The sequence below is a fragment of the Piliocolobus tephrosceles genome, chromosome 2, assembly GCF_002776525.5.
Source record: "Piliocolobus tephrosceles isolate RC106 chromosome 2, ASM277652v3, whole genome shotgun sequence".
Classification (NCBI taxonomy): domain Eukaryota; kingdom Metazoa; phylum Chordata; class Mammalia; order Primates; family Cercopithecidae; genus Piliocolobus; species Piliocolobus tephrosceles.
In genome coordinates this window covers 58,538,395-58,561,491 of record NC_045435.1, presented here as the reverse complement: position 1 = coordinate 58,561,491, position 23,097 = coordinate 58,538,395, and the positions used below count along the sequence as shown (strand labels likewise).

At 38.5% G+C, this 23,097-nt stretch overlaps 2 protein-coding genes across 3 annotated transcripts in view; both read left to right on the top strand.

Annotated features, from left to right (window-relative positions):
- CNTN4 (contactin 4) overlaps nucleotides 1–23,097 on the top strand; it is a 976,954-nt gene that overhangs the window by 473,595 nt on the left and 480,262 nt on the right. For both annotated transcript variants that reach the window (XM_023218604.1, XM_023218603.2), the window contains exon 4: nucleotides 10,755–10,897. In XM_023218604.1, the coding sequence (XP_023074372.1) occupies nucleotides 10,843–10,897 (55 nt within the window). In that variant the 5' untranslated portion in view covers nucleotides 10,755–10,842. The remainder of the gene's footprint in view (nucleotides 1–10,754; nucleotides 10,898–23,097) is intronic.
- On the top strand, nucleotides 1,833–2,930 carry LOC111546980 (heterogeneous nuclear ribonucleoprotein A1-like). Its single transcript, XM_023218609.2, has one exon. The coding sequence runs from the start codon at nucleotides 1,888–1,890 to the stop codon at nucleotides 2,842–2,844; it is 957 nt and encodes a 318-aa protein (XP_023074377.1). The 5' UTR covers nucleotides 1,833–1,887; the 3' UTR covers nucleotides 2,845–2,930.

Here is a 23,097-nt window from a genome sequence, read left to right as displayed (position 1 = left end):
GATTTTATTGTAGTAAGAGTGTAATAACATGGGAATGACATTCTAAAGGAAGGATGAAGTATCTGAGGGACAATCTAAATGCAAGATGAAAATACCACATATTTTATATAAACTACAATTGCCTGCTGTTCTAATAATAAGGCTACATACTCTTATTTGGGAGAAAATTCAGCAGAGTGTTTAAATATCCATACTCTTAAGTCAAACTTTCAGGGTTCATTTATTTTAAATAATCTCAACTTTTATTTTAAATTCAAGGGGTACTTGTGTGGGTTAGTTACATAGGTATATTGTGTGATGCTGAAATTAGGGGTATAAATGACCCTATCACCCAAATAGTGAGCATACTACCCAATAAGCAGTTTTCAGCCCTTCCCCACTCCTTCTCTCCTGTTCTACTAGTCCCCAGTGCCTATTGTTCCCATCTGTATGTCCCTGGATATGCAATATTTAGCTCCCACTTGTGAGATCATGCAGTATTTATTTCTTGTTTGTGCATTAATTTGCTTAGTATAATGGCCTCCAGCTGCATCCATCTTGCTGCAAAGAACATAATTTCATTCATTTTTATTGTTGCATAGTATTCCATGGTGTGTATGTACCACATTTTCTTTAACCCACCATCGATGGACACCTAGGTTGATTCTATGACCATGAATAGCGCTGTGACAAACGTACAAGTGCATGTGTCTTTTTTGGTGGAACTATTTCTTTTCTTTTTTTTCCTTTTCTTGTTTTTGAGACAGGGTCTTGCACTGTCACCCATGCTGGAGTGTGGTGGCACGATCTTGGCTCACTGCAGCCTCCAAATCCTGAGCTCAAACAATCCTCCCACCTCAGCCTCGCAAGTAACTGGGACTACAGGCAGGAGCCACCGTGCCTGGCTAACTTTTAAAATTTTTTGTAGAGATGGTATCCCTGTGTTGCCCGGGCTAGTCTCAACGTCCTGGACTGAAACATTCCTCCTGCCTCAACTTCCCAAAGTGCTGGGATTATAGGTGTGAGCCACTGTGCCCAGCCCAATTTATTTTTCTCTGCGTATATACCCAGTAATGGGATTTCTGGGTCAAATGGTAGTTCTGTTTTAAGTTCTTTAAGAAATCTCCAAACTGCTTTCCACAGTCGCTGAACTAATTTACATTCCCATCAATAGTTTATAAGCATTCTAAGGGTTCATTTTGGGAGTGATAAAATATTCTACATCATGATGGTGATGGTGGTTCTAAGACTGTATAAGTTTTCGAAATCTCATCAAACTATAAATAAAAAGAATGCGTGTCAGTGTATAAAATATACAATAAACTTAGGAGGGAAAATCAGAAGAAGTTCTATCTATTACTTATTAACTCCAACTTAGTTAACCCATAAAATGAAAATAATATTGTAGTCTACCTTCAAGGTTGTTTTAAAGATTACATGAGTTAATGCATAATACAGAGACTGCTATGTAGTAAGTGCTCTGTAAATGATATCTATTATTTATCATTTTCCCAGTTGTTTTGTACTATATTCTACCATTACATTACCTCCAACATTGTTTACCAGTTTAATCTCATACACTTTTATATTGCTGATTGACTACATTGTACTGTACACTCTCACAAATACATAAGCTTCATATGTATGGAAAATTGTGGAAAAAAATCATAGCTTTGAATACATGGCTCTTCTGTTTTTAACCAAACAATGTTAGAAGACTAGAAGCATCCATGTCTGTTTTTCAGCTGAATTGTTCAAGTGTTAAATATCTATATGTCCAAATAAATAATACTTATTAAAACGGATGGACTATGAGGTATGTTTGAAAATATTGAAAGTATTAGCGTCCTTTCTGCCCGTGGACGCCGCCGAAGAAGCATCATTAAAGTCTCTCTTCTCCCTGCCGTCATGTCTAAGTCAGAGTCTCCTAAAGAGCCCGAACAGCTGAGGAAGCTCTTCACTGGAGGGTTGAGCTTTGAAACAACCGATGAGAGCCTGAGGAGCCATTTTGAGCAATGGGGAATGCTCACGGACTGTGTGGTAATGAGAGATCCAAACACCAAGCGTTCCAGGGGCTTTGGGTTTGTCACATATGCCACTGTGGAGGAGGTGGATGCAGCTATGAATGCAAGCCCACACAAGGTGGACGGAAGAGTTGTGGAACCAAAGAGAGCTGTCTCAAGAGAAGATTCTCAAAGACCAGGTGCCCACTTAACTGTGAAAAAGATATTTGTTGGTGGCATTAAAGAAGACACTGAAGAACATCACCTAAGAGATTATTTTGAACAGTGTGGGAAAATTGAAGTGATTGAAATCATGACTGACCGAGACAGTGGCAAGAAAAGGGGCTTTGCCTTTGTAACCTTTGATGACCATGACTCCGTGGATAAGATTGTCATTCAGAGATACCATACTGTGAATGGCCACAACTGTGAAGTTAGGAAAGCCCTCTCAAAGCAAGAGATGGCTAGTGCTTCATCCATCCAAAGAGGTCGAAGTGGTTCTGGAAACTTTGGTGGTGGTCGTGGAGGTGGTTTCGGTGGGAATGACAACTTCGGTCGTGGAGGAAACTTCAGTGGTCGTGGTGGCTTTGGTGGCAGCCGTGGTGGATATGGTGGCAGTGGGGATGGCTATAATGGATTTGGTAATGATGGAAGCAATTTTGGAGGTGGTGGAAGCTACAATGATTTTGGCAATTACAACAATCAGTCTTCAAATTTTGGATCCATGAAGGGAGGAAATTTTGGAGGCAGAAGCTCTGGCCCCTATGGCGGTGGAGGCCAATACTTTACAAAACCACGAAACCAAGGTGGCTATGGCGGTTCCAGCAGCAGCAGTGGCTATGGCAGTGGCAGAAGATTTTAATTAGGAAACAAAGCTTAGCAGGAGAGGAGAGCCAGATAAGTGACAGGGAAGCTACAGGTTACAACAGATTTGTGAACTCAGCCAAGCACAGTGGTGTCAGTCAGGGCCTAGCTGCTACAAAGAAGACATGTTTTAGACAAATACTCATGTGTATGGGCAAAAAACTCGAGGACTGTATTTGTGACTAATTGTATAACAGGTTATTTTAGTTTCTGTTCTGTGGAAAGTGTAAAGCATTCCAACAAAGGGTTTTAATGTAGATTTTTTTTTTTTTTTTTTGCACCCATGCTGTTGATTGCTAAATGTAATAGTCTGATCGTAACACTGAATAAATGTCTTTTTTTAAAAAGAAAAAAAAAAAGTATTAGCTATGATAGAATGTTTAGGGTGAATTTGTGGTATATACTTAGAAACCTGTTATTAAAGAGGAAATTATTAACTCAGAAAAAAAAAGTACTATAAAAAAAAATAAAAGCAGTGTACTCTGCAGCTCAGCTAACAGCCAAATTATGTGCTATAACTAAGTTTAGACAACAGTAAAGCAAGGTATGTTCGTGTTTTTGTAGGCCTGTCTGTCATTGGAGTGATTAAGAAAGTTGAATATCATCATTCATAAAATAACTTAATACATAAGACAAAATCAAGAAATAGTAGTATAAGTGTGTTATTTTTTTCAAATTATCATTATTGAACTACTTACCAGAAAGGCAGTTTGTTGCCCCTGGACAATATTTCCCTCAGGGGATTAACAGCTAGTATTTAAGCTTTGTTCAAGCATTCCCTTAATACAAGTAAATATTAAATAAAACTTACAAAATTACAATTAGTGATTACTTAGTGAATGCTATGGATAGTGAATATGGACTTGTGGCTTGGGATTAAATTTTCAGTAACCGTGTAATACATCGAATTTAAAAAGCAATATATCTAAAGCAACTTTAATGAATGGGAAGACGATATAATCCGAAAAGTTGTTACAAGCCTCAAATGTCTCTGGGGATGACAAAGGTGTAGTCACTACTTCAATTAACTAATTAAATATCTTTGGCATATGTAACCTTCGTCTTATAGAATAACGTAATTCAAAGTTTCAAGAATCCTTAAAAACAATCTGGCACAGTCCCCTCTTCTATTCCTTAAGAAATTTGTCCAGCAAGCAAATAACAGAACTGAGCCTGGAACCCAGTTATTCTGAATCTTATCCCAGTGATTTTTTGCAATATCACTGTGATTATTGAGATTACTTCCGTTTTTTGAAGAGGGTCTTCTCAGTAGTAACATAGAAAGGTCCAACATCAAAGTAGAATAAGGTTTTCTATAAGGGGAAAGTATATTTTGAGAAATCCGTAGTGGCCATATACTTTAAGACATTTCAGTGGAAGACTTTTCCAAATTAATCTGTATAACTGTGGACTCTCAGGCTATGGAAGAGATCCTTCAGTAAGGGAAATGGTCATATATTAGCTACCTGGCTTTTATTTCAGAGGATTTCTGCCTAATGTAATCATTATATTTATGGTTAGAATCACCATAAGTGGAAAGTCTTTTCAAATGGGGAGCAACTGTGTACCTTAGCTTACCCTCTATCATTCCTCAAGGCCCTCTTTAATGTGGTATTATGATGGAACCGGTGTCTAAATGAACCACTGAGTAGGTGAGTGTGGTCTAAATAAGGGATTCCATGCTATACATGTTTGCCTCTTGTTTAATAGATATAGCTTTCCAAATACATCATCCAGGTCCCTTATATCTTCTCTTCTTTTGCACTGTTGTATTCATATTTTCAGATGCTTGGGACAAATAACCCAATGATAAAAACCAAGCAACACACATTTCCTAGCAGACTACTTACTGCAATCTCCAGTGAAGTTGAAAAACATCACCTATAGGAATGAAAATCTGTTTTTACTGGTAGATAGAGTATAAAGCTGGTAAAAGGAGAAAATCCAGCAAGTTATTTGATTGACTGATGTGATAGGAATTTTCATTATCCAAGAAGAACCCATAGATTAGCTACCATAATCACAGGACATATAGATGATCTGTACTACTCATTTAACAATATAAACTATCTTGTATGGTCAATAATCTTTTCTATCCAATTGAGCTGTAGTGTCCTTGTGGGTGGAGACCTTGACCCAAAACTCTTTGTTTTTTGAATTTTACCAGTTGAATCATGGACACTCAACAAATATCTATTGACTGATTGAACATTAAGATTTGACTGTGTGCCATTTTCCTTTAAAATTATTGGTGTATTGCTTTCTGAGGAAGCCTGTTTTCTCTCTTGCCTTCATTTCTGTTTCCCAGTTCCTCGCCATTGTGATGACTGCGCCCCTCATTAGCTAATTGTAGAGTTAGGAAACTCTTAACTCTACGATCCTTTTTAAAAATCTCTGCCTTAAGAATGGTAGCACTCTAAATAATAATTAGGAAGAAAGCAAATGTTTATGTTCTTACACTTAGGAGGAAGGAAACTTATTCACAGTTATGCTATCACAAAAGACTTCTGAGTTAACACTAGTGAAACATAGCCACCTGACAAAGTCTCAGCTCTGAAACCTGTGCTATCCTTTACATTATGAATATTACAGATTCTGCACCTTGGTTTACTGGCATCTGGCTTCACTTCTGCAGAAGGACAACATGAAAAGCCAAGTTAGAGAAGGGAGTCACCATCAGGATGTTAAGTCACACTTTAAAAGACACAATACTTTGAGAAGAGTTCATTAGTTTTAGAAATGAGTTCAGTATTTGAAGTATGAAGACATATATTTAAATACCGGCTCTGTTGGTTTCTAGATATTTAACCTTGAACAAGTTTCATAGCTTCTCATATTCTAGTTTCCAAGGATGTAATTTTATAGAGGATGATGATGCCTGACTCCCAGCCGTGTTATAAGGATTAAAGGAGAAGTGAATGTAAGATCACATGGTAGGTCCACAAGAGATGTTAGCTACCTTTATTCTTTCATTTACATATCAGCTATTGATTGGCTGCCTGCTCTGGTGGTTCACTATTCTATGTGCCTCTTAAATATCAATCAAAAATACAAAGATTCCTACCTTCATAAAGTTAAAAATCTATTTGGTTGGGACCAGGAGGTAGAATTTGAATCCAAGTTTAAACAACAATGGTAGTTAATACTCACATACAAAACAAGCCAGTTGACCTTCACAGCACACTTGTGAGAAAGATAGGGCTTCTGGTATGATCCCTAACGTACAAACAAGCAAACATGTTTACAGAGATTAAGTGTCCTTCCCAAAGTTCGGTAACTTGTGGTAAATCCAGGAAGAACTCAGTGTACATGAATCCATGTTTTCCCACTCTGTCTGGCTGCCATGAGGCCTTGAAAAACATTTTCTGTTGGAAGTATTCTTAGTAATTAGAGAGGTAGTCAATTTCCTAACCAGAGGAAAAAAGCAAAAAGGTAAAATAGATATTGTGTCCTTTGGGGGATTGCACTTTAAGCAGATCTTCATACAGGAAAATAGAATCTTTTTAGGTCTTTCCCTTGTTGGAAGTCATTCTCACCCTCCTCATAGCCTTCAGAATCAAGTCCAGAATCTTTTTGTTGTTGTTGTTGTTCTTTTTTTTTTTTTTTTTTTTTTTGAGACGGAGTCTTGCTTGTTGCCCAGGCTGGAGTGCAGTGGTGCTATCTTGGCTCACCGCAACCTCCTCCTCCTGGGTTCAAGCCATTCTTCTGCCTCAGCCTCCCGAGTAGCTGGGACTATAAGCACATGCCATCACACCCAGCTAATTTTTTATATTTTTACTAGAGCTGGGGTTTCACCGTATTAGCCAGGATGGTCTTGATCTCATGACCTCTTGATCCACCCACCTCGGCCTCCCAAAGTGCTAGTATTACAGGCATGAGCCACCATGCCTGGCCTCAAGTCCAGAATCTTTACTATACATTCAAAGATGATTGGAGACCGGGCTCGTGATTTACCTTCCAGCCTCTTTCCCCATCAGCCTATAACTCCCAAACTCAGGCTGTGCTGTGCTGTCTTTAACAAGGATAGCTATCACATTTCAACTTTGTGCCAGTACCCAAGCTCAGTGCTTTTCATGCATTCTCACTAATCCTCACCATCCTGCAGCTTTCATATATATATATATATGGCTGCTATTTTATAGATGGACCACACAGCTGGAGAATGTGAAGTCTAGGAATAGAGCACAAGTTAGATTCGGCAGACTACGCTTTTCATTATCTTGCACTGCTATAACTTGAAGGTTCTCACAGCTTCTTGCCAGTTTGTTTTCCCTGTCACTTGGCTCAGAATGGCCTTCCTCCCTCTTATTTATCCTTTAAGAATCAGTTCAAACTGGTAGCCCCTTTGAGGAGCTTTCTTGAAACTCTTGCCCTACCCTACCTCCCAGCTCAGTTCAATGATAATCTTTGGCTTCTTTAGCATCTTGTTCTTAATAGACTTACTACACACGTTGCACCAAATTATAATTACTGGTTTATTAGCACCTCTCGCCAAGTAAACTGTGAGCTCCTTGAGGACAAGACCCATGCCTCCCTAACCTCTGCATACCCAGCTAGCACTGTCTCTGCCACATGGTAAACACAATTACTTTTTTGTGTGAGCTGATTTAGTACTGTTTGGACACCAGCAACATTTTACTTCAGCAGAATGTCCAGAACAGACAAATACATGACCAGGCCCTGCATGTAGATTCTTGGTAACCAGGACTCTTAAGGGAAAACTGATTGATGCTTTTGTTTTCAGCACTTTGTGCTGAGGTCTTTGGTATGACTGTTAGTATGAAAATTGTTTGAAGGGTTGAGGGAAGTTTTGTTCTGTGCAAGAATGTGGGGGGGAAAAAAAAACACCTTGTACAATTCTTAGTTATTCATCTCCTCCTGGCTCAGTGAGAGAAAGCAACCAAGGCCTGTTTTATTGTGTGGCTTCCTTCTTAGGATTTACGAGTCTCACTCTTGGGCAGGATCTCAAAATGAGTGCTGACTACACTACCTTTGCTACAGCCACCGTTAGATAAGCCAGAGAGAGCTCAAAGCTACAGGGGAGATCTATTGCCACCATAACTCTTGGCTCATCCTGCAGCTTTCTTTCTGGCTCTGACAGAAAAATTGAAATTATGAAACTTTGTATCCTGCACCACAGTCCCACATGAGATTCATGAATCTTCAGCTCCCTTCAGAAAACCTGATGCTTTGGTTACCACTACCCACTGACAAATGACTGTCCACGACCCCATTATTTCTGATTAGCAAAGGTGAACCTTACCTACCTGAATGTAAATAAATGCCAATAGGATTCTTGAAATTCTTCATCCTTAAAAACCTACAGCCCTTAATAGAACATGCACTGTAAATAGTGTCATATCATGAACTAAATCTTTATCATGTAATTGGATACATTTCCTAAGCTAATTTTAATTGCTTCAAGAAACCGCTTAACATTGTAGATCAATCCCAAGGTCCAAGATGACATTTCTCTCACAAAATTAATTATTAATACCCTGATCATTTGCTTAAGACATTAATAGTTTTCATTGATCAGCACATCCTGTTTATCTAAAATGGCCTAATCACCATGCATGTCAGAAGAGTATCTGAACATATCCAATTAGAGATACTGCCGGCTTTCTGCCACATCAGCAGAGCAGAAGTTAAGAGTCCCTTTTGTCTTCACAATATATTAAGTCCAGCTTTATCAGAAACTAAGCTATTTAAGGGCACAAAAGAAAGGCAAGTTCTCTAATGATGGTTGTTCATTTTCTGTTAGCTCCCTGGTGAACATACAGGCTTTGCAGTGATCACATGGTTTAAATTAACGCTAAGAACCCATTATTAAGTAGCTTGTGTTGGCCCATGTTTTCATGTAAGCCTGTGTTTGCTCACAGTGTTTTTTTTATAAGTGGGAGTAAGATGAGAAACTCCAGGTATACTTTCAGCTTGAAAATACTGGGGATCCCACAGTGATATATCAAAACATCACATTGTATACCATAACTATATACAATTATTTGTTGTCAATTTAAAAATAATATAAATGTAACATATTTTTTAAATGAAAGCTAAAATAACAAATTGAGACCACAGTAATATCTGGCAATGTAGGGTGCTGTAGAGTTTTCAAAGACATTTCATTTACTTAACCGGGAGGTTTACCTTTAAGCAAGATTCAGAGAGAGGCCGGATGGGGTGGTCTACCCAGGACCACATAATGAGTTCCTGCCAGAGTTGTAAATAGAATGCAGGTCTCCCGGTTCCCTAGATTTCTAGTTTATTTGATTAACTGATGAGTTGGTAGCACCCTGCTCGTCTTTCAGACCCCAAGGGAAGCTCACTTCCTTTATGAAGATTCCCAAACAAAAAGTTTCCTCCTTCCTTGATAACGGGATATCATATTGCAATTATATGAAATTGTGGATAACAGCCCCTACTGGATAAAGAGACTGTAGAGGATAGAGATGGTGTCTTGTTCCTCTTGATGCACCCAATGCTTCTCCTTGCATCTGGCAAGCAGAAGATGCTTCATCTATACATTCATACATGGCGAACTGGCAGGATGGGTGGGAGAAGGAATGAGTGGATGAGAGGAACCACAGTTGAGAGTTCTGTTTTACTGACTTCATGTTGCAATCCTTCAGCACCAGAGGGAAATTTGACTTTACTTGAATCATGCAGTGCTAATTTTTTTTTTTTTCTCTTGAGACAGGGTCTCCCTCTGTTGCCCAGGCTGGAATGCAGTGGAGTGATTATGGCTCACTGCAGTCTTGAACTCCTGGGTTGAAGCAATCCTCCTGTCTTAGCCTCCTGAGTAGCAGGGACTATAGGCATGCACCACCATGCCAGGCTGATTTTTAAAAATTTTCTGTAAAGGTGCGAGTCTCGCTATGTTGCCCAGGCTGGTCTTGAACTCCTGGCCTCAAGTGATCCTCCCATCTTGGCCTTCCAAAATTCTGGGATTACAGGTGTGAACTACTGCACCTGGCCTTAAAAAGTATTTTAAACTAATTTTCAATACTTAAAACTTAGGAGATTTTCAAAATACAGTAATATTTTCAACTTTTCTTTGAAAAGTTGTAGATGCCCCTGCAATCCTGGATCTTTTACCCATCTGCTTGAGCTGAGGGGCACCTGTTCCCTTAAGCAAGGACATGCCTCCATTCCCCAGAATAACAGTGTCTGCCCACAGCTTTACTCAGTTACTTAAATTTGTAGCTTTTGGTAAAGGTAATGAGTAGCCTCTCTTTACTGCAGAATTCTCCTAATTCAGTATTCTTGGCTAACAGAAGTATTCGTGTTCCTAATCATGTTCTGTATATATCCAAATGAACCTAGTAGGCTGCTACTGATAGCTGGTTGGATTTCTCTCATTAGGCACTGGAGCTGCATATTTCTGTGGCATGTTAGAAGTGAAACATGGGGAAAAGGGGGAAAAATGTTTGAATTAAATGGGTAGTCACAATTTTCCCACACGATATAATGCCATTGGAAAAACTGGGAATTTCTACCTGGGGTCCACCAGTGTTAAGCCATCTTGTTCTGTGGCAGTTCTGTATTTGCATGTTTTTTTACTAATTGGAAAATAAATAAGAACAGGGTCTGGACACAGAGGGACCTTGCAAAGCATAGTGCATTCCCCTGCCTTCAGGTTGGTTCATGCCTAATCAGAAACTGTTCTTGTCTTCACTCAGAAGCCGCAGGGACTCCTCAGCTCCAATTCCTACCCAATTATTATTTGCAAGAAAAGAATAGGAGACTTACTTGCTTCATATTCATAATTTAACATGTTCCTTTCTTCCCCTCCAATGGTACTTTCCCACAAGTGAGTTTTATTGATATTCAAGTAAAGATAAACTCGCAGAGACCACAAAGAGAAATATTCCCAGATCTCATTGTAATGTCTCTTCTTTCCCACAGATTAAAAGTTATACAAAACTTAAAAGAAGCAGCGATTCTATTCACTTGTTATTGGACTTGAAACTCCCTTTGACCTCGGAAACTGAAGATGAGGTTACCATGGGAACTGCTGGTACTGCAATCATTCATGTTGTGCCTTGCAGGTAGAGTGTCATTTAAAAACTTTTTAATTTAGAAATGCTACTGTATTTCACACTAATTCAAAAGTGGGCCTTCACTTTAGATGGCAGTGATAAAATCGCAAGAGTGTAAGCCACTATGACTAGCATTTGCTGACATTGTTGAATATACCTTCCTGATGGTCTTTTAGTGACTCTTTTCATGATGTTGTATCTAGAGATACACATTGATGTTTCACCTGTCTATCTAGTCCTTTTAGAGTCGTTTGAGCCATTATTTAGTTTGAAAGTCGTTATTTTTGCTCATCCCAGTGCCCAATTGCACAGAGATATTGGGCAATAAAACCGATAATATAGTCTGGAGTATTGCCTACTTTCATTTCAGTGGATGGACGTGTATCTGGATAGCTCTTTCAGTGTCTTTGTTGATATCACTCCATTTTCTGATACTGACTCTCTTTTTCATTTCAATGTACTACAGTTTAGTAGGAACCAGAAAGCAAAACATAGGAGGATTTTACCATATACTCATAGCCACCTACTAGAAAAGGGATTTGAAGAGTTCAAACGTGGCTGGGCACGGTGGCTCACGCCATTAATCCCAGCACGTTGGGAGGCTGAGGTGGGTGGATCACCCAAGGTCAGGAGTTTGAGACCAGCCTGAGCAACAGTTCAAAACCAGCCTGAGTAGCATAGTGAAACCTCATCTCTACTAAAAATACAAAATAAGTGGTGCAGTGGCACATGCCTGTAATCCCAGCTACTCGGGGAGCTGAGGCAAGAGAATTGTTTGAACCCAGAAGGCAGAGGTTACAGTGAGCCGAGATCACGCCATGGGCACACTCCACCCTGGGCAACAGAGTAAGGCTCGGTCTCAAAAAACAAAACAAGACAATAAAAGAAAGAAAGAAAACTTCACACATGCTATGTATTGCTTTCTCCATTTTCTGGAAGATATGAGTCTAACAGTTGACATACATAATTCAAGTGCTGATGCATCAGAAGTCCAGCATGTGCCGGGAATTGGTTTCCAGCTTGGGCTACTGTGTATCATTCCAGACCCCTTTGAAATGAGTCTGCTTGACTTGTTTTGTTATTCAGAGTGTCAAGTCCAAGAGGGACACCTGAATATATTTGCATTTTTACAACATGAAGCAAAAATGACTTTTGGATCACCATTACTTTGATTTATGCATTCACTCAAATAACATTACTGAGTACCTTGTAACAAGCCAGCCCTGTACTGGAATCTGGGAATATAATCCTGATCAAAACAGACATGCTACTGCTGTATTAACTGAGTCCTGTAACTTCTGACAACTTGTTATAGTAGATAATTTGCAATTGTTATAAAATCAAAAATAATAATGGTAGTACTAACATGTATGGATCACTTATTCTATGCTAGGCACTACGCTAAGCACTTGGTATCCTTTATCTAATTTCTTTCTCCTACGACCCTTAAGAAGTAAGCATTTATCATTTATTTTACTGTATTAACTATGAATATTAATACTATTACTGAACCATCAAGAAGTTAAGAAACTCACCCAAATTCACAAAGCCAGTAAGTGGTGGAGCTGAGATTTAAACTCAAGCAGACTATAGTCTTGCCTGTTCATAGTGTACGGTCTGTTAGTTGTCTTGCGGATTTGGCAAGTTTATGGTTGCAGATTTAGTTTTGAGATTTTTGTTTTCATTCTTCCTGTGTTTTTCTAAATGTAAACCTTCATTTACGTATACATCTTTCAATAGTCTACCTTTGTGTTTCAAACTTCTTGGCTTAGTTGAGTTCACATCTTCCCCACTGCATGATTGTGAACATCTTGGCATCCCTCTTAGTGATATTATTTATCTGCCTCATCTGGTCAGAACCTTCATCTTCCTCCCAGCAGTATGCCCAGGCTCAGTTGTTTTTCTCTGGGACCTTGACCCTCCTAAGGGATTTGACTGACACTTTCAAGTTTTAACTTCTCGTAATGACTCTGGTATAAATGTACTCTTTAAGCCATAAAGCAGTGAATTGATTTCTCGTATTTGGCTACAGCAAAATGTTTATTTAACCCAATGTGCTAAGTAAATATCAAGATATGAAAGGGTTGAAAATCAAGGAAGCCACTATTCTCTTCAGTAGTGTTTGGGAAAACTTGGAGGAATTCTCACCTAAGGTGTGTGTGTAACTGTATCTTTTTTATTCACTTAGCTTTTTATAGAGAATCAGTGTATTGATTGTTTTTGTGAGACTTTTTTGTGACCTGTTTTACATTGCATTAATATTCCCTTACCATATGCCTTCTTCAGTGTAGGCAAAGTCAAGCTTTAATTAATGTTTTTGTTTTCTTGCTATTTGTCTTGATTTCATTAATTTATATAGCACTCCACTCTCTGAATTTTGATTCTTTAAACTGCTTTAGGCAAGGCACGATGGCTCATGCCTGTAACCCCAGCACTTTGGGAGTCTAAGGCGGGCGGATCACCTGAGGTTGGCAGTTAGAGACCAGTGTGACCAACATGAAGAAACCCCATCTCTACTAAAAATATAAAATTAGCCGGGCGTGCTGGTGCATGCCTGTAATCCTAGCTATTAAGACGCTAAGGCAGGAGAATCACTTGAACCCAGGAAGCAGATGTTGCAGTAAGCTGAGATCGTGCCACTGCCCTCCAGCCTGGGCAACAGGAGTGAAACTCCATCTCACCAAAAACGAAAAACAAAAACAAAAACAAAACAAAAAACTGCTCATTCTTTTTCTTTTGTGTATCAGCCATAACTTTTCTGTACATCTTTAGTCTGAGGTTTCTTGGTGAGTTTTTGGCAAGGAATATATTTACACTTGTTATATTTACCATAGTTAGTGTGTCTCACATGTGCTTTTCTTGATCTTTTTTTCCCCAAGTAAGACAGGATCCAAATATATAAGCAGGCTAATCCTGCAAGGGATGCATCTGATAAGATTTATTAATTATTTGGGGGCATTTATTAGAACTTTATGGTACAATGGGAATGTTCTTTTTTGCCAAATGACACAGTGTCTGGCAATAATTTTCAAATAAAACAAAACTATTGATGTCAGTATTCTAAAACTTCAGTCACTATGAAAATTAGTTTCATTATTATTCTTAAACAATTTAAACTCAAGATCATAAAACCCTACTACCCCAAAAAGCAAGGAAGCTAACAAATGAGTAAAATGTTCTTACAGAAGTAAAAGTGTACAGTGCAACAGGGAATGCTAGTGACTGTGGAAAAGTAGAAAAAAACATGCCCCACTAAAATATTTATTTGTGCCTGGCTGTAATCCTTTGTGACAGGTGTCCCAGGTTTTTTTTTGTTTTTGTTTTTTTTTCTTAATCTATAATCTCCTAATTCTCTAGGATTTCCATAATGTTAATGAATAAAATTTAAATTAGTTTTAAAAGTAAAAATAAAGGGCCTGTATAAAGCAAACCAAAATAGTCTTCAGGCTAGATGCAGTTCCTAGTCCACCACTTTGTGAGACTTTATTTCAAATGTTTGCTTTACAATAAGCTATTGTATGTTTTAAAATAGGTAGAAGAGAAGAATTCTAATATTTCTACCATAAAGAAAAACAAATATTTGAGATTTTTTCAAATATTTCAAAAAAAAATTGAGGATATCCCAATTATACTGATTTGATCTTTTCAAATTATATGAGTATGTTAAATTATCATATGTATCTCAAAAATACGTACATCTATTAGAAAAAATAATTTAAAAAACTAAGGCCAGGCACAGTGGCTCACGCCTGTAATTCCAGCACTTTGGGAGGCCAAAGTGGGCAGACCACTTGAGGCCAGCAGTTCAAGACCAGTGTGTCCAACATGGAGAAAACCAGTCTCTACTAAAATACAAAAATTAGCTGGGCATGGTGGTGCATATCTGTAATCCCAGCTACTCGGGAGGCTGAGGCATGAGAATCACTTGAACCCAGGAGGCAAAGGTTGCAGTGAGCCGAGATCATGCCAGTGCACTCCAGCCTGGGTGATAGAGCCAGACTCTGTCAAAAAAAAAAAAAAAGAAAGAAAGAAAGGAAGAAAGGAAGGAAGGAAGGAAGGAAGGAAGGAAGGAAGGAAGGAAGGAAGGAAGGAAAAAAGAAAAGAAAGAAATGATACCACATACTCTTAGATACTCTTAGACCTTAGGGCTTTTATACTAATTTTCTTTTGTCAAGAATGCTCTTGCCTTAAATGTCCCCAGGACCCACCTTATAACCTTTAAATCTGTGCTCAAATGTCACCTAATTGGTGAGGCTTTTCCTGAACACAGTAAATACTTTAAAATAGCAATATTTATTTTGACCAGCATCGTCTATGCTTTTTATTGCTTGATTTTTCTTCAGAGCTCTCATCAATATCTGAATAATGATATATTTTGCTTTCTTCTTTTCTTTCTTTTTTTTTTTTTTTTTTTTTGTGAGACAGAGTCTTGCTCTGTCACCCAGGCTGGAGTGCAGAGGCGCAATCTCGGCTTACTACAAGCTCCACCTCCCGGGTCCCCGCCATTCTCCTGCCTCAGCCTCCCGAGTAGCTGGGACTACAGGTGTGTGCCGCCATGCCCGGCTAATTTTTTTGTATTTTTAGGAAAGACGGAGTTTTACCATGTTGATCAGGATAGTCTCGATCTCCTGACCTTGTGATCCACCCACCTTGGACTCCCAGAGTGCTGGGATTACAGGCATGAGCCACCATGCCTGGCCACTTTCTTCTTTTTTACAAAATATCTTTCCCTACTAGATTGTAAGGTTTATTTGGGTAGATATTTCTGTCCTTTTAGTTCACTGCTGTATTCCCAGCATCTGGAAGATGCCTGGCACATAGTGCAATTCAATAAATATTTTTCAAATGAATGAATGCTACAACCTGGTCGGTCATGAGAGAAAGAAACTAGATCTCCAATTTCAAGCTGTACTATAGACCCCAGGGTGCTTTGTAGTCACCTTGATGGTAACTCTGAACTAGCCATCCTATGATGCTAATCCATACAAGTTTTTAAAAATTGGATATAAATTCTAAAGTATTAAAATTGGTCTATGTGCCTTGAAGTCTATATGTTGGTGCAACACTGCCTCTCCCATTTCTTTTTTTATTTTATTACTGTTTTGTTTGTTTGTTTGTGTTTTGTGTTTTGTTTTTTGTTTTGAGATGGAGTCTTGCTCTGTCCCCCAGGATGGAGGGCAGTGGCACAATCTTGGCTCACTGCAACCTCCACCTCCCGGGTTCAAGTGATTCTACTGCCTCAACCTCCTGAGGAGCTGGGATTACAGGTGCCTACCACCATGCCTAGCTAATTTTTGTGTTTCTAATAGAGACAGGGTTTCACCATGTGGGCCAGGCTGGTCTCGAACTCTTGACCTCGAATGATCCACCTGCCTTACCATCCCAAAGTGCTGGGATTATAGTCATGACGCCTCACCCGTTTTCTGACTTTAACTATAGCTGGGGTAGAACTGTTCCCCTTTTGTATTTTTCTGCCTCAAGTCTTTATCTGAGTCACAAGCAAGGAGAACTATGGGAAGTTAACCTCATCCTTAGGGGCAGCCCTCAGCTAAGGGGGCATGAGAATGAGTAGATAAATGCCTCTGTCTCCTGTCCTTTGGGAAGTCAATTCTTAGGCACATTTAACATAATTTCTTAGGGGTTCACGACTGGATTGAGTCTCAGTTCCCCACAATACCTCCTTCTATTTTTTTCTTCTTTGCTTCTGCTTCTTGGTATCACCTCCTAAATAAACTAAACTGCTCGGAAGTCCTGCTCTTAGCCTCTACTTGTAGGGGAGTCCAAATCAGCTAATAGCAGAGAGGCAGCTTAGTTTTGACCATGTCAGTAATTAGAAAGAAACAGGTGGGAAAAAACAGCTTTAACAGAGACGATTGGAGAATTGACTGTGTATGTATTAATAGATCTATATATGTATGTGTATGCATGTGTTTGCATAATACATGCTCACAAACCACTGTGTAGTTATATTTATAAATATTATATGGGTCCTGCAATTACAGAGTTTTACTCTTTTTAGCATTTGCTTCTTTTATTATTAACCAGATGTTGAGCAAGTCATTTTACCTAAGATTCAGCTTTTACTTCTGTACAATGAAGGAGCTGAACAGATGGTTTTAGAGTCCTGTTCACTTCCAGTAATTTACAATTCTATCTGTACACATGGTTTGAGAGGAAGATATGTATGCCAATAGGGTTAGAGCTCAGCCTGGAATTCTATTCAACTAATATGAAATTTCACATAGGTCATATGCTTTACCATGTGCTATTGATTCTGTTCACATTGGCAGCATTTGAAAGAAAGAAAAAAATGGCTGCTCCATATGTTTATGTGCAGCAAGAGGCGTGAAGACATTTAAAAACTCCGTGAATGTGCGCAAAAAATTTATGCTTGATACATTCTCAGTTGATCTTGGTTTCAAGGAGGCTAAATTTAGTCCCATCTCTGTGGTGCAGTTTACCAACTTCAGCAATTATCTCTTTTTGAGAAAGTGCATCCTCTCCAAATGCAACCATTTGTTGATTTGCTCACAAAATCTATGTCATTATTATATCTGCATCTGGGGGTAAGTAGTGGAGAAAAGTCCTGTATAATTCACAGGCGACATATTCTGAGATGGGTGAGTGTTCACAAAAGGTGGAGCAAGGAAGAGCCCTGGATTGAATAGTCAATCATAGGATGTAGCTTGAATGTATGATAGAAAAAAATATGTACAAACCTGCAATCAGAACACATAGAAAGAATGCTCATTGGTCTTCAGAAGGCTTTTGAGGCTCAGGAAGTCTCATCACTAAGACTAAAATAGGCTGTCTAAAGTTTGGGCTTATTCTAGGTCTGAGAGCACAAATACACAAAAGAGGAATTCCCAGTATTTATTAATGTTGATAGTAGGACCCAATGAGCACCATTTTTCTACCTATTCAGAATATTTCATTAAAGCTCATAACCAGCCCTCAAGCATCCTCCCTTTTATCCCCACCAGGATGGGGAGCACACAGAAGTTCATTTCAAGGCTTGACCTCACTGCACAGCAAGGTATAATATTTCAGTTCCCAAGATTCTCACATTCCCCCCCAGAATAAACAGAGATACAGACAACAGTCAAGTAATTCACAGTTCTACCCACGTATTAAACCTAGTACTACCCTGTTCTCATAAAAGTAACAAATATTCAATTAAGACCAAAAGAGAGCTGAGTGTTAGTTTTCATTTAGTTACCGCAAAGCATAGTCCTGTATTTTGTTGTTTCCCTTTCTAAGAAAATGACTTGCCAGTGTATTGACAGTCATGCTGACTGAAGCCAAAGCGTGGATTTCCTGTCCACTCTGTGCTCTCTCATAATCATGGCCATAAAATGAAGCCCATGTGGTAGAAAGATTTAGTCAAGAAGACAGCTAGTAACCAGATTAAAAAGCAGTGACTCCATTGATGAAAATTAAGGAAAGAAATAGGGGAAGTATACCCAAAAAATAATAAATAGCAAATGCAACACTTATTTTCAACATAAATTTAAGTATTTAAGTCCATTTCACAGTGGGAAAATGTTAATCAGTCATGAAGATGTTGAGGTAACTAGAGGAACTGGCAGCGATTTTATATCCCCATAGGCATGGACATACAGTAGCCAGCACACACCCGAACGTTATTAGAAATATTCAATTTAAGACCTCTCCAGAAGAAAAATTGTTAATGGGTCCATTAAAAATGCTCGGCCATGCTGGATGTCTTAACTAGAAATAAAACTCCCTTACTGATAGAGTGTAGGACACATTGTATCTAGAAAAAAAATGGAAGAACTCTTTTGAATGAAGCAATTTAGGAAGGGAGGAAAAAAACAGGCAAGTGAAAATCCAATTATGTGTATCTAATGTCAACCTGTGTGATCATTCTCTGTTTAAATGTGGGATCAGTGATGCTGTCTTAAAGGTTGAGGATGACGGGAGCAGGAGTAGTCTGTGGCAGTTGGTACCATGCCAAAAACACCAGTTGAAGACACTGCAGAACTGGCAGTTGAGAATATGGACTCCGAAATTACATAGATAGGTCTGCCACTTATGAGTTGTGTGATGAAGGTATGTCATCTCCCTAGGTCATAGGTTTCTTTTTTTCAATCTGTAAAACAGGCAAAATAACTGTATTTACTTCTTTAGGCTATCTGTGAGGATTGAGAACATGCATATATTCTTTGCACTTGGTGCAGCATCCAATACTTAGCAAACCCACTGATTAATGAGCTATTATTCATTTAGTAATTTAAAATATGTTGGAGGTTCCATATGTGGGAACTATGTTTAACTTAGAACTAAGCTATTTAATATATATGTTAAATGTTAAATATATGTTAATGTATATGTTAAATGTTAAATAGCTTAGCTCGAAGGTAGACATAGTTCCTGTTATGGCAATGATAATGATTATGGTGACAATGATGTTGCCATATTAGATTCTTAGAATACTAGTTTCTGGCCATTCTTCAGTGGTTGAAGGTTGTAGAACAGGGTTTACAACACATCTGGACCTTATCTATACAATGGTGTTACAATAATAAATACCTATGAAAAACAAATACCTAAATTGGTTAAGCTTGTATGTGTATATATGTGCATGTGTGTGTATATATACATACATGTGTATGTACATGCATTTGTGGGTAGAGCACTCAGGAAGGTCTGTCTTAGTACAGGACAAATATCAGTTGTTATTAATATCAGTTAATATCAGGACTAAGTATCAGTTGCTATTAATATCATCATTAGCAGCAGTAGCAACAGCAGCAAACCAGTGGTGTTGGTGACAGCCAGAACATTTAGGGTCTGCCTCCTGGCAGCAAGGCAGCTAGGACAAGTGCCAATTAGAGACATCCATCTGGGGGCCTGGCAGTGGGAGAGAGCTGAGGAGGTGTCTATAATGGTACTTCCAGAAATTTATCAAGTTGTAAGAGGATAGAGTTCCAAAAAGAGTAGGATGCAATGGTTCAAAATGATGATTTTTTAAATGCGTTTTACAACAACAATAACTAACATAAAGAAAATAGCACATAAAAACCCTTACTGTTACTGTACTGGAAAATGCTGCAGCACAGACTCCATTTTGTACCATAATCATCCATTCCTCTCCACACGCAAACTCCCCTTGCTGATTTTAATCAGATATTTCACCTGAATGAAGAAACTTTGTTGGGTGATGCAGCCCCACTTAATAATGACCTTAATTCATTTAGCCCTTGTGAGTCTATAAAGTATTTGTTGAACAGTCTATTTAAGAAGCCTGTTAGGAATTAGAGACAACTGCAATAATAATAATAGTATGAGTAAAAAGTTAACTCGGTGTTTGTGTGCCAGATATAGCACCTCAGTTTTATATGCACTATCACCCTTAAACTCAAAACAACCCTCTGGGAGAGGTATTATCCTAAGTTCATAGATAACGGGTTACATGACCTGCTGACAAAACCAAAGCTTGTAGAAGTCCAAGGCAGCATTTAAATTTAGGTCTGCCCAGGTCCAAAGACTGGGCTTTTAACTGTCATGCTATGATAATGTCTATTGAAATTGAGTACCTGTCTTCATAAAGCTTACCATCTTATTAAATACTTTGAACCAGTGGTTACCGAAATTTAGTTTATGAACCAGCAGCATCATTGTCACCTGGCAACTTATTAGAAATAAGGATTATTGGGCTCAGGCACAGACTTACAGAATTAGAATCTCTGCAAGTGGGGTTATCTGTGTTTTAACAAGCCCTCCACGGGTTGTGTTTCTCAATATTACTAGCCTGGGTGTCTACTCCAAGAAGACAAGGAAAGAGGGGAATTATTTCTCAGCTAAAGCTATACATTAAGGACTCTGAAGTCAGACCAGAATCCATTTAGAATCCACTGGTCTGACTTCAGAGACCTTAATGTATAAGGGAATTCTGATGCTCTAGAAAGGTTGAGAACCACATGAAACACTCTTGAAAGACAAGTAAGGCAGAAATTATCAGTATCCCACTTTACATATGAGAATCTGAGAGTGGACTAACATGCTCAAGGTTATATGGCTGATATAAACAGCAAAGCTGGACTCTAGATGTATTACTAATGGTTGACTCAAAGAATAAGGTAAATACTGTTTTAACATACCCCCTTTAAGATGCCTTATAGAAGAAAGAATGTCAGAGTCTTGTATTTAGAAAAAACAGTGAAGACCAGAGGTTTTTTCTCTTGTAAAGTTTGTTCTAGAGAACCTGCAAATTGTGTTGACCCAAACAGAAGTAATTTGTACACAAATGTTCATAACAGTATTATTCATAATAGCCAAAAAGTGGGAACAATCCAAATGTCCATCAATTGATCAATAAGTAAAAATTGTGTTAGTCCCATGCAGTGGAACATTATTCAGCCATAAAGAGAAAGGAAGTACTGATACTACAACATGGACAAACTTTGGAGATACCGTGCTAAGTGAATGAAGTCAGAGACAAAGGCCACATATTGTATGATTCCATTTATGGACTATCCAGAATAAGCAAAGCCATAGGGATAGAAAGTAGAATAGTATTTTCCCAGAGCAAGGAGTGAGGGAGGATAAGGAACGACTGTTGTTGGATATGTGATTTCTTTTTAGGCTGATGAAAATATTCTGGCATTAGAAATTGGTGATGCTTGCTCAACCTTGTGAGTATGCTAAAAATCACTTAACTGCACATTTTTAAAGGCTGAATTGTATGATGTGTGAATTATATATCCATAAAAATAATTAAATATTCTGAGGAGAAAAAAAGTACTACTGTCTCCTGAGAGACACTGTGTGCTGTCAGGAAGTTAGAGTTACTCAGAGCCAAATTCCCTGATACATGATAAACAGAATTACATAATTATAGTCCTATCCCAGTTCTCTTATTTTACAGGCAAGTGCACTGATTTGTCCAAAGTCCCACAGATAATTAGTGGCATAATCAGATTCCAAGTTTCCCAAACTGTAATCCCAATCTGTCTTCCACTCCTCTGTTATGGAACTTCCCTGTTGTGTGTTTTATAGTCATGAAAGGAGTCTGGGGTGCGGGGGGAGGGGCAGTCACTGGTCTCTTACCACCACCCTGCCCCGCAACAATGTGCAACTTCTTTAATTAGAGAAAAGGAATAAAGCACAAACCTTCCTCAGAGAGTGAACTCTCATGTTAATTCATCTGAGGTGTGATATTGGATTCCACCCTGAGAGCAGGGAGACTTAAGACTTCTGGAGGGAGAAGGAGGGCAGCCTCTGTGCTGTGAGAGTGATCTTGAAGATGCAGGATAGGCAGTCACTTCACCTATTTTCAATTTTGTCCTAGATTGGCATCCCTAGGAAGCAGGATATCTTTTCATTTCCTGCCAAACCTCCTGGTGGCCAAAATTAAAAATCCATATTGAGTCTGTAATTAAACTTCCCCCTACCTGAGGGTTATGTCCCAGACCGATACTTTAAAAAGAGTTCTGATACCAAAAAAAAAAAAAAAAAGGCTGTTTAATGGAGAAAGACTATCTGAAGAAAGAATGTCAAATAGATTTAAAACGTATGAATGCAGCAATATATATGTTACTTGGGCTGCTTAAGTAAAAAGAGACAAAAATCAATCTACACTCCCCAGTTTCAACAATATTGTTTCCACATGTGTGATATCTATACCAGAAAAAAAACTAACACAACTAGAAATGCATTCCTCTTGGAGTGGAAACAAATGTCAAAACAAACAACTCGGGATAAACTTGAGCTACAGAAGAAAGCTTTCCTCTACTCTTTTCTGAGGAGCTTTGAAGATCTGGCCATGGTTGACATAACAACTCATTGCAGCAAATATGTTACTTCAACAGGGAGCATTTCACAGATTGTCAAAGTTGTGTTCTCATCCCATCCAACCTATCTTGGGGGAGGATGAGAACACCGAAGAGCAAAAGGATTTATTCATTTGCCCAAGTTCACGTGGCTAACTGCTTTCAGATACTGGGAATGTTTGATTTACTTGAATCAAAATAGTAAGAATGTCTTCCTGAATTGTGGTTGATAATGGTTTTCTAGTTACATTATAACATGTCTAAGCTCTATATAACGGAACATGAATTTTATTAAGAGTGTTTTAGTTTTGGGGAACTTGGTGAATGCCCATGCAGTTTTTTTGATACAGTGGCAAATAATATTTGTAGAAGATACGACTTTTTTTTTTTTTTTTTTTTTTTTTTTTTTTTTTT

Coding starts and splice junctions, on each gene's coding strand:
- LOC111546980 (XM_023218609.2), top strand. CDS start 1,888: ATGTCTAAGTCAGAGTCTCCTAAAGAGCCCGAACAGCTGAGGAAGCTC.